We start from the raw sequence: 14,310 nt of genomic DNA on the forward strand, positions 1-14,310 counted from the left end.
CATTGTAAAAAACCACAGCATGCATTGACATTTTGAACAGGTGCCATAGCATTTTGCATGGCTAATAAGCATGCACATTGTGGTCTCAACACAGGAGATGCATGGCACATGAATAGCTACACAATGTATAACATTCAGCAGTACAATCCTTATATTCCGTAGTATTTATAAATCAAGTCTGAAAACGTTCTTCAACATACAAAGTACTTATTTTGTAGCTGGGTGCAGTCAGTCTAATAATAATTTTAAGTTTTAAATTTCAGTTGAACATGTACAATGTACATTTGTAGACATACACTGTACTGTAATACAGTGTATGCATCACTATCTTCTATCACTGGTTGTATCTTTCATGTACAGTGTACCTTCATGGTTTTGTATAAATCCATATCCCACTTATACATTTAAAACACTATACAAGATGTCCCATTTTATCGACATCAACAGTGATACACTTTCATGCACTACTAATCAAATGTACAGTGTATCAGCAAATATACTGTACATCCCATCATGTACATGTAATTATTGCACATAATGCCTAGAAACACATTATTTTTCCTATTTGCCGTGTTGGCTATTTAAAGAAGGCAAAATAATGTATCCAGTGTGGCTACTAATCACCTTCTCTGCTACATTATCCTGGAATTAACAGTGCAACTTGGCCACTACAAGGAGAAGGGCTGCAACACGGTTTGCAGCAAATTTCTAAAACTGATTTTTTTTTTCTTTGTGTGAGTGTATGGATGTTTGTGTGTGTGTGTGTATGCATGGGCGAGCAAGGGGTACATTGTGGGGGTTCCATCTTATGTTTCACTTTATTTAGTCAGGCACTGTGGGGGTAAAAATGACATTTGGGGAGTGCTTCCTCTATTATGGGAGAAAACAACGGGGCACTCCCACAAGTACCTATTGCTAGTTTGTGTGTAGGGCCTACAAAACTGTATGTGTGTGTATGTGTGCATGCATATGTGTGTATGTGTGCATGCATATGTGTGTATGTGTGTGTTGGTTTTTTTTTTTGTGTGTGTGTGTATGATGTGTGTAAGGATTCACACCAGAACCTGGTGCAAATCTCACAGCTGTACAGCAATCAATGCAATGTATTGATTTGCTACTAAGTATCAAACCGGCAAAGAATGTACATTTGTACCACTGACTCAGTATAAACCTGGGAAATAATACCAGTCAAGTTCTCACAATACTGAGTTTAATATGAACACTTGATTGAAGCATGCTGAATCAGTTCTGCAAACAACATTATACATGTAAGGTGCGGTCATACTGACAAAAGATTGAGAAGTTTAAGATCACAATCTCTAAGATCTCGATCTTTTGCCAGTGTGACTGCACCTATTGCGATGCTGGTATTAAATTATGTAGTCTATGCTCACTGCACCCAGACTCAGTGTTCATGCCCATACAGTATTTGTGAAAGATGAGTAGGGCCTACATACTGTAGTACCTAACGTAAGGAAAATAGTCCAAAGCCAAAGGCAAACATTCTGTCCTGGCATTGATTACAGCCAACACATCTCACATTGTATTCAAATCACTTCAAGGTTGCACTCATGAGTAATCCAGATATCTTCATATACCCATATCTGCCAAATGAATTACAACAGGCCCACATGCATATCTGGAGATCCTCCCACACTTCTCCCACCCCCACTCCCTTTCTGGCCAGACTGAGGGCTACGTAGGCCACCCGTTACTGAGTATACTGAAAACACACACACACACACACACACACACACATACAAACACAAATACCCTACATCTCACCCTGTACAAAATGTGTTTATAAATGCATTCACCTAAAAAACTATTGTACACTGTACAATGAACCTGTACAAATTTCTCTGTTTGATCAGACTCAACATACAAATCACATAAGCAAATGTGATTTTTTTTTTTTTTGATACAGATGAAAAGTGCAGGGCACAACATGTACATACAGTAATTATGTCAGACATACATGTAGTGTACAAACATGTACATAATAGTAAAGTGTAGATCCTACACTGTTAACCTGTTATGAATGAGCTGATTTTGCTACAACAAGCATAAATTCCTATGGACACTTGCCCAAGTACTGCACATTGTATACTCAGAACTCGTCCTCAATGGGTTAAGATGGCCCTATGACCTGTTGCAATCACTATAAAACGAGATTTTTGCATGCATGAAATTATTGCGAATTCCACGAAGAGCCAAGATTCACGCAATTGCCCTGAAAAGGCCTTCCACTCCAATTTGTCAAGATTTTATGCCAAAAACATTTCTGGTTTAACAGGATACATCTGATGTGTGTACAAAATAAGTCTGAGGGATGACCTTGACCTTGACTGCACTTTGTGAACACTTTATAAAATGTACGGTCTACACTGTAGGCCTACATGTACTGTATTTGATTGCCAATAGTATATCACATTTGATTGCTTTGGGTGTAACATGTTTATTTATCCATCGCTTCAGCGGTCACTAAAATTCCTGATTACAACAGCTAATCGTAACTGATACATTATCTCGTAATGATGTAAGCGAGGGTCTATCTAACAGTAACCACTCAATAGGGGTGTGTTGTATGTACATGTAGGAGCAAAGGTAATCTACATCATAAAAAAAAAAAAAAAAAGAATAGGAGTCGTACCAGTTGGGTCATGCTATCAGACACTTGCATACACAGTCACAATGCAGTCACCACAACTAACCAAAGACTGAGATATCCAGAGATACAATTGTAAGACTGGTCTACGTCAGTGGGGGTAAACATTCAATTCTGCACCACTCCGGCCAAATATTGCAGAGATATTGTTCACTTGCCTGTGATGTTATTCCTTAAAATGCACTAAACTTCTTTTTACAATTACTTTTTTCTTTAGGAGAATTTTCAAATACTTATATTAACTATAAAAGGGAAAGTTTCCCAAACCCTATGAAAATTACCAAATGTAGGAAGATTAGTGAAACACTCAGCTTGAGGAATCAGAGAATTGTTCATGAGTTATTTATATTTCCAGCTCAGAATGTGACAAAGTCTAAAATTTGAAGCATACACATATCTAATTCTACCTAAATGCACACCGAAAATGCTTCAATTCTGTGTAAACTTTTGGTTGTTATTGGGTTGGGTTTTTTTTTTTTATTTGGTTTGATATACATTATATAAATATGAAAAAGAGCAAAAATAAGAACATTTTAGGAAATGTTAAGTCTGATTTCCCTGAAATATACGTTTGTTTGCATCCAAGAGAATTACATGTAGGGCACTTGCATTCTAATAGTCATATTGTTGCTGGGGCAATTTCTATCTGACTGAATTTTTCATCACAAGATTTATACTGATCCTTCTAAGCTCTCCACCAAGGCTAAGAAGCCAATCGGCACAGAGCCAAGATCTCTTGTTGTGGCATGAAACCTAAGTAGTGCATTTCCTCTGGATGGAAAGCCGGCAGGTTGCAAATTACTTGCAACTTGCAAAATACCATCTTCCTCTTCCACCTGCTCTTACTAGAAGCTAAGTAACACTATTAGAAAAAAAAAAAAAAACATTACAAAATGAACATATCAAATTGAGAAGGACATCACTGGCAAAAGGCATTTTGAGTACAACCAGGCATGGACTTTGAACCCTCTCGCTACCTTTAATCTCTGCGTCCAATGGCTAATCAATTGTTCAAGAACCATGCCTCACTTGGCGATCTTTCCGTGCTTGACAAGTGTAATCCACATGCAAACACTGCAGCCCTCCACTGCGCATGCCATGTTCACATCAAAACCTTGATCATTTATGATCGAGTCTGTCCCTTGCACCATGATCCATGGTGTACGTTACAAATACATTTTTATTTACTGTGCCCCAATCCCTACCCTCCCCACAAAAAAAGACTTCAAGTCACTGAATGAAAATCAGAGAAGATTATGATCTCTTAAAGACCAAATCCATCCCCCCCCCCAAAAAAAAAAAAAACACAATTTCATAAGAAAAAGAAAAGTATTCCCTACAGAATGCGACAAAAATGACAAAAATCAAATGAGAAATAAGAAAGTTATGACATTTTGAAATTTCACCTTTTTTCAGAAAACATTTCGTGACCAGTCCGTATGAATATTTAAACCAGCAAGTTGATGATGTCATGCTCTCACAATTTCTTATTCATTTCATATACAGTAATGACAAAGATTTCATATTTCAGCTGTATTAATGTAAAACTTGTCTTAAAACCACCCAAAATACAAGAGAATGAATTACATGTTAACTCTGATATATCTTGGTACGGGAAAATGTTTTTACTTGTATTAGCTAAAAATAAAAATAAAAAATTCTGAACTTCATATACAGTATACAACTTTATAGTGAAAGTATGACATTATCACTCAGTTATTTGAATACACTGTATTCATAAGGACTAGTCTATCCAATTTTCCAAAAACAAATGTGAAATTTCAAAATGTCATATCTTCTTTATTCCCGATTTTTGTGGATTCTTTTTCTGTATCGTTTTGTAGGGAATATTTTTCTCTTTCTCTTTCTTTTGAAGTTTTATTTATTTTGGGGTGGGATAAAATCTTTATGAAAGTATGGAGCAGGTGTCACGACATACTCACCTCCTCTACTGTCATTGGGAGTAGAACCCGACTGCAAAAGAACAAAGAAAAAGATTACTTGCCATGGTGTACACATGAATGTACTGCACAAAATACACTGAAAAAAAAAAACATGTATACAGTGGAAACTCAGTACAACGAGATCCTTGGGACTAAAACAATTTGTTCTTTATAAGACATAATTTTGTTATTTCAGTGGTCAATGAACAATTCAAAGCAAATGAAATAAATACATTGGGACCAGAGAAATTAGCTTGTTATATCAGGTACAATATGTATTTTGTTACATCAGATCTTTTTACATCGAGTTTCCACTGTACAATGTACCTCATAATTTCACGTTTATATCCAGACAAACGTACATGTAATTAATTACATATAACAAGTAAAAACAAAAACAAAATTGTATACCTACATGTGATAGTTTCTTGTACAAGAAAGATAATTATCTTTCCAGCACAATAGACTATTGGGCAATTCCGTAAAATAGTAAACCTCAACGTCAAAATTTCAAAATCGTCAAATCACTGCAAGTAACATACCATATCAATTGTCAGAGATTATATTTTCAGGGAATTTTGTTGATTTCAATTTGTTATGCGTATTGTAAGAATTATGGGTATTGAAGTAATAGGCTAATTTTCCTCTCATTTTGAGTTAAAAATTTGCCAAAATATACTTTTGATTTATCTCCTAAAAATTTCAAACCTACACAACATTTATATCTTGCCAAGAAGCTTAACAGGTATACTTTTCATTTATTAATCCAAGAAAACTCCAAGGCTTTTCATTTTTTAATGACAGTTTTCCCCGGTTCGACCACTTTGGTGATGTACGTCCGACACCGTAAACATACATTTTTTAATATTCACATTAATCTGAAGCGAGATAAATCATATCACTTAGGATGCAAAGCACATTTGTCATAGGCAATGTAACCATCATCAAAGGTCACTTGTATGGTTTGTAAAAACTGAGATATTGTGGTGTTGGACGTACACTTTGAATGTACGTCCGACACAGTGTACGTCCGACACCATATTGTCTCTCCCGTAACTCCAACAATTTCAGTTAATCAGACATGGCACAGCTAAGTTTTAACTTTTCTTTTAATATGGGATATTCTACTGATAAATTCATCATGAAATCAAAGCAAATGATCACACTGTATAAATCTTATGTGGAATTTTAGAACAATCAAAGTAGAAAACAGATCTGGAGCATGCAGTTCTATACAGTTACCGCATGCCTGGCAACAAGGGTCTGTGCTGCTAAAAATAGATTAAGCTGAACTAGGTTACTTTAATTTTTTAAACTGTAGTACCCCAATTAAGGGCACAGTATTCAACAAGAAGCAGAATACAGGATCTTATTTGCAGAGAAGCTTGAATTGTTGAAGCAAATTATTTTTGGATAATGATACAGAAATATTGTTACTGCCAGCTGGCCCCTTAAATCCAGCTCATTTTTTTTTTCTAAGTTTGATGGAGATTTGAAAATGATTCATTACAGTGCTCTATTCTGTAAAAGACAAGTTCATCTTTATTTACATGTAAATTGAGTGAAAGCAGCAATATTCAATAGTTGAACACATCAGTAAAACTTTGAGGAAAATCAGACAATCCACTCAAAAGTTATGGATTTTTGAAGTTTCTACACAGTCACAGCTGGATGAGAAGACTACTTCAGGTTATGATGTCACATGCCTAGAACAAGGAAAATATAAAGAGAATGTCACAAAATCTCTCCCTTTTTTTAAACATTACACATTCCCATGACTTGTCACTGATCACATATTAAAGGGATGATAGTTTTGGTTGAGAGGGCGGAGTAAGATTTTAACTTTTTGAGAGGTGGGTAATTAGAAACCACTTATGAAATATTAAAGAGCATACAAATCTGAGAGAAATTTTATTTGATGAAAATTGGTTTTTAAATGGCGGAGATTTTATATAAAAATGAAATAAAAGAAAGTGGTCCTACTAAAAGGTGAGTCCCACCTTTTATTTCAAAACCAATTTTCATCAGATAAAGTTTTTTTTTCATAGACTTGTATGCTCTTTAATATTTCAAGGGTTTTCTCATTATCTCTCTCTCACACACACACACACACACACACAAATGGAAACCAAAACCCTATCTCAACCAAAACTATACCATCCCTTTAAGGGTAACATTATTCCCCCTGACTTCTGAAAACGACAAGTCAAATGCTCTTTTTTATTATGAGAGAAAGGTGAAAATAGATTAATTTTCTTTGATTTTCTCTTTTATTGACTTGTTACACATCACAAGCTGTAGTACACTGTAGTCTTCTCATCCAGTGATGGTGGCACTGGCACTTCAAACCTTCATAACTTTTGAATGGATTTTCTGATTTTCATCAAACTTTCACTAATACGTATTGTATCAATATTGCTGCATTCTCTCAATGCACATGACTGTAGAGAAGGTAAACTGGTCCTTTGGTAGTGCTGAGTACTGGTGCCCTTGAAACACAGACTGATATGTAGGTTAATACAAGTTATATTTTGTAACTATCCGCTATTGAAATTTGGCCTGATTATTAAATTGATTTACATAGTATATGCATTTAGATGTTATTGGACAGGAAAGAAAAGGACATGATGCACTAATTAATTATCATATCAATATCTTTTTCTTCACGATTGGTGTAAATGAAGAGCATGTGCGCAATGTTACAAAAATGTGTCAATAAAGATTGACATTTGCGTATACTCAGCCTTGTTCTTACTTGTATAATTCTTCATACACTGTAATTGTTTGTTTAGACCACATGTAACCTTTCAAGTAGGTATAATGTGATAATTGCATATTCTGGAAATTCTTTCACATTTACTAACTTACAGTATCTTAATTTTAAACAAATATGGAGATTGAAATCTTACATGTATGTACAATATATCTCTGTACACACTTCAGTGATCTGGTCGCAAATTCAAATACTGCTCTAAACTGAGTTTTATCATTCGTTGGACTATTTATATAAAGGAAGTGCTTGTTACATTGTAATCTCTCCTATAGATAGGCTAAACAGTTATTTCTATAAAATTCCAACATCACATTGATCGTGTAGTATCTCTATTACATTGAATAGTATATTTACATTACAATTTGCATGTTTTCCAGCAACTTCTAGAATTTACATTTTTAGAGTTCAGAATAAATTGAAGTAATTTTCTGAAGCCTGGATAAGTAGAATTTGTCTGTACATGGAGTTTATCTTTAGAGGTCTTTGCATGTTATAATAATGTACATTGTGTGATGTACATTCAGTGACATTCATCCCAAATAACTTACTGCTATCGTTGTATTTGGGCATTTTAAACATATAAGGTCAGAAGCTTTATTTTGAATGCTGTGCTCTAATTTCTATTTGATATAGATTTTGCAGTTAGTTTGTCAATATCAAATTAGACTGATTCTCTTGTTCCATGATGTTTTGATCATAGTTACTCATTGATAATGCTAGTAAATTTTTGAAATTGTGGATTTTTAAAACTTTTTTTGGGCTATTTAGATCAATGTGCATTTGGAAAAAGAAGTAAGAATTAACAAATAGAAGAGTTCATCATTGCTTTTGAATGTATTCAACTGATTATGTGTTAAAATGCTTTGGATAAAAGGAAAATTTGATCAATTTTTCCACAAAATAAAAAATTACATTTTGGTGTTGGACGTACACTTCTGATTTTCTCAATTTTGTGCACTGGTTGAAATTAAGATAGTAAATTCCTGTGAATGTTAAACATATATGTCTGCATAGAATATTACCTCATGTGTCTGAAACATAAATCATTACTCAAATATTCTTTGTACTTAAGAAAATACAGAGTGCCAGATTGGTGTCGGACGTACCGTCTGAAAATTTCACACGGGTACGTCCGACACCGTAAAATGTACGTCCGACACCGACAAACTTTGATGATTTACACAACTTTCGGAACAGATTTACACATAATGCTGGTATGTGTTATAAAGCTCAATCCTTCATTCAACCAAAACTGGTATCAGTTCTACTATAAGCCCTCACACATCACAGAGTTTTGACCATGAATCTTCAAGGTTGAAAAAGTCAATTCGTGCGCGTACGTCCGACACCATGGTATTTTTAGCACATTACTCCTTAATGAAATGAGGTGCCACTATAATAATAAGTGGGTTTATAGTACTAGCACCTTTACACATCTTGCACACTTAAAAACAGATATGCCCCCATTGGCAATAAAAATCCAGGCCTTCAAAGTGTCCGAAATGTACGTCCGACTTTACGGAACTGCCCTATTAAAGACCATGTGTCAAATTTTGATTGAACATCATAAAGGGCCACTTTAGTGACAGCAAAATAAACATGACAGTTGGATATAAAATTTCCATTAGCAAAACCATGACTCAGGTGAGTAAACACACCATGATAAATTCTCTCAGTTTTTTTTTTTTTTTTTTTTTTTTTTTTTTTTTTTTTTTTTTTTTTTATTATATGTACATATTTTGTAACATGTCACCCATGGTAGAAATTGAACTTTGTACTTTTATAATCACTGAAGATGACTGGGGGGAAAAAAAATCCTTCAGTCAGTGACGTTGAGCAGGAAAATGTCTCCTGCAAGACAAGAAATTTCCATGGGTATGAAATTTTGCAAATTTTGGGAGGAGCCAAGATACACTATGTAAGTGAAAGTATCCAAAATGTATGCAAAAGTTGTTCTTGTTTTTTCCACACAATGCATTGAATGTCAGTGGCCATTCACATAAGATTCATGACGTGAATGTTTCTCTTTTTACAGTATAATATGCCCAAATTTGGCAAGAGGTTCAACATGCAACGTAGGTCATGCTGTTTGGATTGCTGTACAAATACCCACATACATTGTATGTCCCATTCAAGTGAAAAGTAGTAGTAGTAACCTTATTTAGGGGATAAGAACTTGATGTGCCAGCTCAGTCTAACACGGTTGTACACTTGTACACAGTGTACTATCAATAATCAATGATGAAGGATACAATGTAATTATTAGCTGGTCCCTGGGTTGGTACAGGATTTACAAGTGAGGTTGTTTGACGATTTACTTTCAAAGTTTTATCATTTATACAAATAGACAGTACAGGTGTTGTGAACTCCCTTGCATTTGCATCAACTTGGCTGAAGTTAGTTCCAATCTGATGCAAATCGCCGAGGGATCAGTAATGAGATTTGTATGAACTACAAGACCCATGTATAGTTATCCTTAACTATATCAGTATACAGGAGAAAAAGTATACTATTCATAAAATGAAATTTTGTGGAATAATCCTCTTCATATATTTTGATTCTATTTCCCTGTAAAGTTTGAGAATGGATGAGGCCACAACTAAAGACAGGTCTTTATCTAGAATCTAGACAAATGCCCCGTCACTGACCAGGCACGCTAACCTGGAAACATTAAACTGCACATTACTTGAATATGAGACCATTCTGTAGCAAATAATTTTCACACAACAATAGATATATAATGTACTCATAAATGAATCCCACAAGGATTGGAACAATCATCCTCCAGCATTCCCACTGATTCCCACTGATCAGTTACTAGCCATCCCCTTTAAAGATTCTTTTTCTTTTTTCGATTGTATATCTATGTAATCTGCTTCCTTCAATCATGAAAGACTCACAGTGATCAGCCATGTGTGTGTGTGTGTGTGCATTTACCCACTTCTCCAGGATCTCACCCCACTCTTTACGAGACAAGTGGAATGGGCTCTTTTACAAACATAGTTGGGTTTAGCTCTCCTACCCAAACATGGGACCGAAAGGTTTTATAAGTTTCCTCCAAAAGACTTGGCAATGAGGACAGTGCCTTGCCAGGGCCAAGTAAAGGGCACTATATGTGTACTGCCAGGCTGAACCAGACTCGAACCTCACAAACTCACAGAAGCCGGCCATGGCAATGGTTGATAATACTAGTGCTTCACTCAGCCCTATTGGCAAATTCAGGTCGTGTTTAGGGGTCACAAACTGGTTTAACCTGACAAATGGTACACATTTTTTTTTTTCTTCATTTAGATCAAAACGCAAAGTACGTTGTTAAAAGAGCATTTGATTTTGTACGGCACACGCAAACATCACATGCAACTTTACATTTGATTCTTATCAAAAGCATTTATTGCATTTGACGTGGAGTTGTGTCTAACCGCAAGTCAAGTTGCTACCTGTAGCAACACGGCCCTGCGTGAGGCCCAGAAAGCGTTACAGAAGACAGAACACCTCAGTGGTGGCAATCATCACACTAATTTCAGCAAAACATGTGCCTACACCAAGTACACGCCCATACGCATACAATGAGTAAATTTAGTGAGCGAATCTGGAACTGGTATTGGTACTATTGTACTATATTAAACATCTATAGATCCACAATGTTAAAAAAAACTCACACCATCACAAACCAAGGTCAAGGTTTGACCTCCTGAGCCAAAATTCAACCACACGCAAAAGCATAGCCAGGGCTCCACACTAACTTTTATTTTTGGTGGCCCAACGACAAACATCTGACCTTTTTTGGTGGCCCGATCAGGCCACCAAATTCTTCATTTCTGAAATTTTGGTGGCCCGACTTGCGTTTTTGGAGGCCCCGGGCCACCGGGCCACCGGGCCACCGTTAGTGTTGAGCCCTGGCATAGCCATCATAGGTTGTACACGTACGTAGCCGGTGGTTGAGTTTTGGACGACGTTATGGTCGAATGATGGGCGGCTTGCTTTACTTATTTCTGCATGTACTCGGGAATAGAATGCTTATTGCAATAATTTTACAAGAAAGTTGCCCTGCAATTTGTAATGGCATCATAGAGAAGCTGAAACACGTAAGAATACAGCAACCCAAAATATATCAGAGTAAAACCACCAGTTTTTGGACAGAGAAGCTTTTCTGCAATATTTGTTCAACTCAAATAATACAAAAAAAAAATTATATCAACAACAATGCATGTTAAATATAATGTACATGTATATCAAACTACTTTTATCTCAATGTTTATTTTGTTTGAATACAACGTGGAATTCAACAAAATCCTAAAACATTAGTCCGGACACGTGCTATTGTTGTATGCACCTTCAATTTCAGATTATCAGTGTGCAGTTCTAAAAGGCCACTGAAAAATGAGCCACACCATACATGTACTTTGCTGGCGCAAAGCCAGGTTACATTCATTGGGGACATTGCAGTGCCTATTGCAGTGTTGGTGTCTAAATTCTGGCGAGTTGGCACTTGCAAAATTAACCCTTGAACATCTAGTCACTGCATCGGCACAGATGGAAATTTTGATTTTCTTTTGTGTATTTGAGGATACCATCACACCCAAGCCTGCAAGAAGTGAAATAATAGTAATACACTGCATCTCAGGATGCCCATCTCGCGACAGAACGGCGGAGGTTCTATTTCTCAATTTTTAGCCCTTTTTCGGCAACCCTGATTCTTTCCTGTTGTGAACGACAATGCCAGTGGCAGTCAGGCAGTAGACTATGTATGTGAAATGATATGATATGTGTCAGTGTGCCCCGTGTTTTGACAATAGAATTTGCTGACTTGTAAATTGTGATATCCGGTATTCAGCTGGTATGTTGAAAGTGTCCGGTTTCTGGAGGGTGGCCAGCAGACTACTCTAATCCAAGTTTTCAATAACAAACTGAGAGTCATTGTTCCTTTGCTTGGTCAACACTGTCAACTGTGTAGATCTAGAGGTCTAGATCAACAATGCAATGGCCCATTAAAACCTCTGCTCTACATACACTACTCTCTAACGGTTACAACTCAGATTGCCGTAAATTTTGGTCGATGATCACGATACGATCAGTTTCAGACGTTTCCATTCCCGCCCCATTCATTCCTCATTTGACATTGAGAATGCCATGCCATGGTAACAACAATGTTAGACAATGCCTCTTTCACAGTCCAGATCTATAACCTATTTCTAATCAGGCCTACTTACGTAGACTTCTACGTACATTTTATGTATCGTTCGTGGTAGATTATACGTCCAGATCGCTACGCTATATCACAGTTTTGACCCATTCTTTCTGTCAATGACAATGCACACCGCCGGCCGGCCAGTTCAATGACATTGGATAGGCAATGCACACCGGCGGCTATGTGCATAACTGCGCGGATACAACGTCCGATCGTCACGAAAGTCGGGTGTGTTCGCCTATCATGGTACTTTCCCCAAGACCATAGACTTTGAAAGACAAGTGATATGGTGAGATGCCTTTGTTAAGACGAAATCATAAGGATATTGGGCTAGAAACTTACAATTCCCTTATGAGAACCATTGCACCGGTTGATCCCTTTCCCTTCTTCGAGACTGTCTCCAACTATGATACAGCTGTACTGGATTCGCCGACTGCATGTATGCACCATACACACATACAGCAAGTATTGCACATGGGACAGTGGCGTAAAGTGCATGTTTGTGCCTAACCTCCTAAGCGATACTTGGTAGCCTCTATCATATCGTCACCTATTAATATTTTTGTTATTCATTCATTCGCATTCACGTTTTTATAGCCTATAGGTTACAGTCAAACCTGTCTTAGCGAATACTTGTCTGTAGCGACCATCTGCTGCCGTATACGACCACTAAAAGAGAAAAAAAAAACATTCTAGAGAACCTGTCTACAGTGGCCACCTGTCTGTAACGGTCACTTTTTGGGTGGCCGCTATAGACAGATTTGACTGGGGGTAGGTATGATGTATACAAAGAGATTTTCCCCAGTGGTGTGGAGGAGAAAAATCTCTTTGGATATATACTAGTATATCAGATACACGTTAGTATGCCTGTGTGTATATATAGAGACACACACTTTCTATAGAAAATAATTATTGGGTCTGACTCGTTTTGTGTTTTGTTTTTGCTACTTCTGAGGCGATGCTGGTAAGAAATGTATAGAAGCAAAAACTATAAAGACCTTTATTGTTTATCTTTTGTTTTTGTTTCTTGCTTTTTGTTTGTTTGTTTGTTTGATTGTTTGTACGTTTGTTTTTTATCAGCCTATTTTGGGAGGAAAGTGGCAGCCAAAATGAAAAGACTTTTTGTTTAGTTTTTTTTTGTTTCGTTGTTGTTTTGTTTTTGTTGCTATTTTTGTTTTGCTTATCAGCCGATTTCGGAGCAAAATGCCCCACCCCCCCCCCCCCCCCCTTCCTGAAAACAAATCGACGTCCTTATTCCCACACTGAGAGTCGGCTCTCTCATACTTTGAAAAACGGATAGCGCCATCCCTGTTTAATGTGTATATGTGTTTGGAAAGTATGTATGTATATATCTAAATATAATATTTCATATGTGCATATTATGTATAATGTATGAATCAGGGAGGTGGGAAGAGACTTCTTGATCTCAATTTTTATGCAACCATGGCAGCAGGGCCCTGCTTTTTCAAAAAGTCGCCTTCTCGTATATACCACTCAAAGTATTATAGTAAAGAAACAAAAAGCGCATTCAAATCCAGTCCAAATATAAGTCAGTCTGACAAAAAAAAAAGAGAGATTAAAATCTCACGAGTTAAACGGTACAAATTTGACTGAAATCGGATGAAAAATAGGAAGTTATGAAATTTTTGAAGTTTTGCTAATTTCTGCAAAACAGTTCCCGTACATTGGATATGAATGTGCAAATGAGTGAGCTGACCATGACATAACCTCACAACTT

At 36.5% G+C, this 14,310-nt stretch overlaps 1 protein-coding gene across 1 annotated transcript in view; it reads right to left on the reverse strand.

Moving 5' to 3' along the window:
• The window catches only part of LOC140227546 (phosphatidylinositol transfer protein alpha isoform-like), a 29,225-nt gene extending 16,225 nt beyond the window's left edge, over positions 1–13,000 (reverse strand). The window contains exons 1-2 of the mRNA XM_072307952.1: positions 12,915–13,000; positions 4,612–4,642 (exon numbers count right to left, since the gene is read on the reverse strand). Of these exons, the coding sequence (XP_072164053.1) occupies positions 4,612–4,642; positions 12,915–12,934 (51 nt within the window). The 5' untranslated portion in view covers positions 12,935–13,000. The remainder of the gene's footprint in view (positions 1–4,611; positions 4,643–12,914) is intronic.
• Positions 13,001–14,310: the final 1,310 nt, after the last annotated feature.

This window comes from Diadema setosum, chromosome 4 (assembly GCF_964275005.1).
Source record: "Diadema setosum chromosome 4, eeDiaSeto1, whole genome shotgun sequence".
NCBI lineage: Eukaryota > Metazoa > Echinodermata > Echinoidea > Diadematoida > Diadematidae > Diadema > Diadema setosum.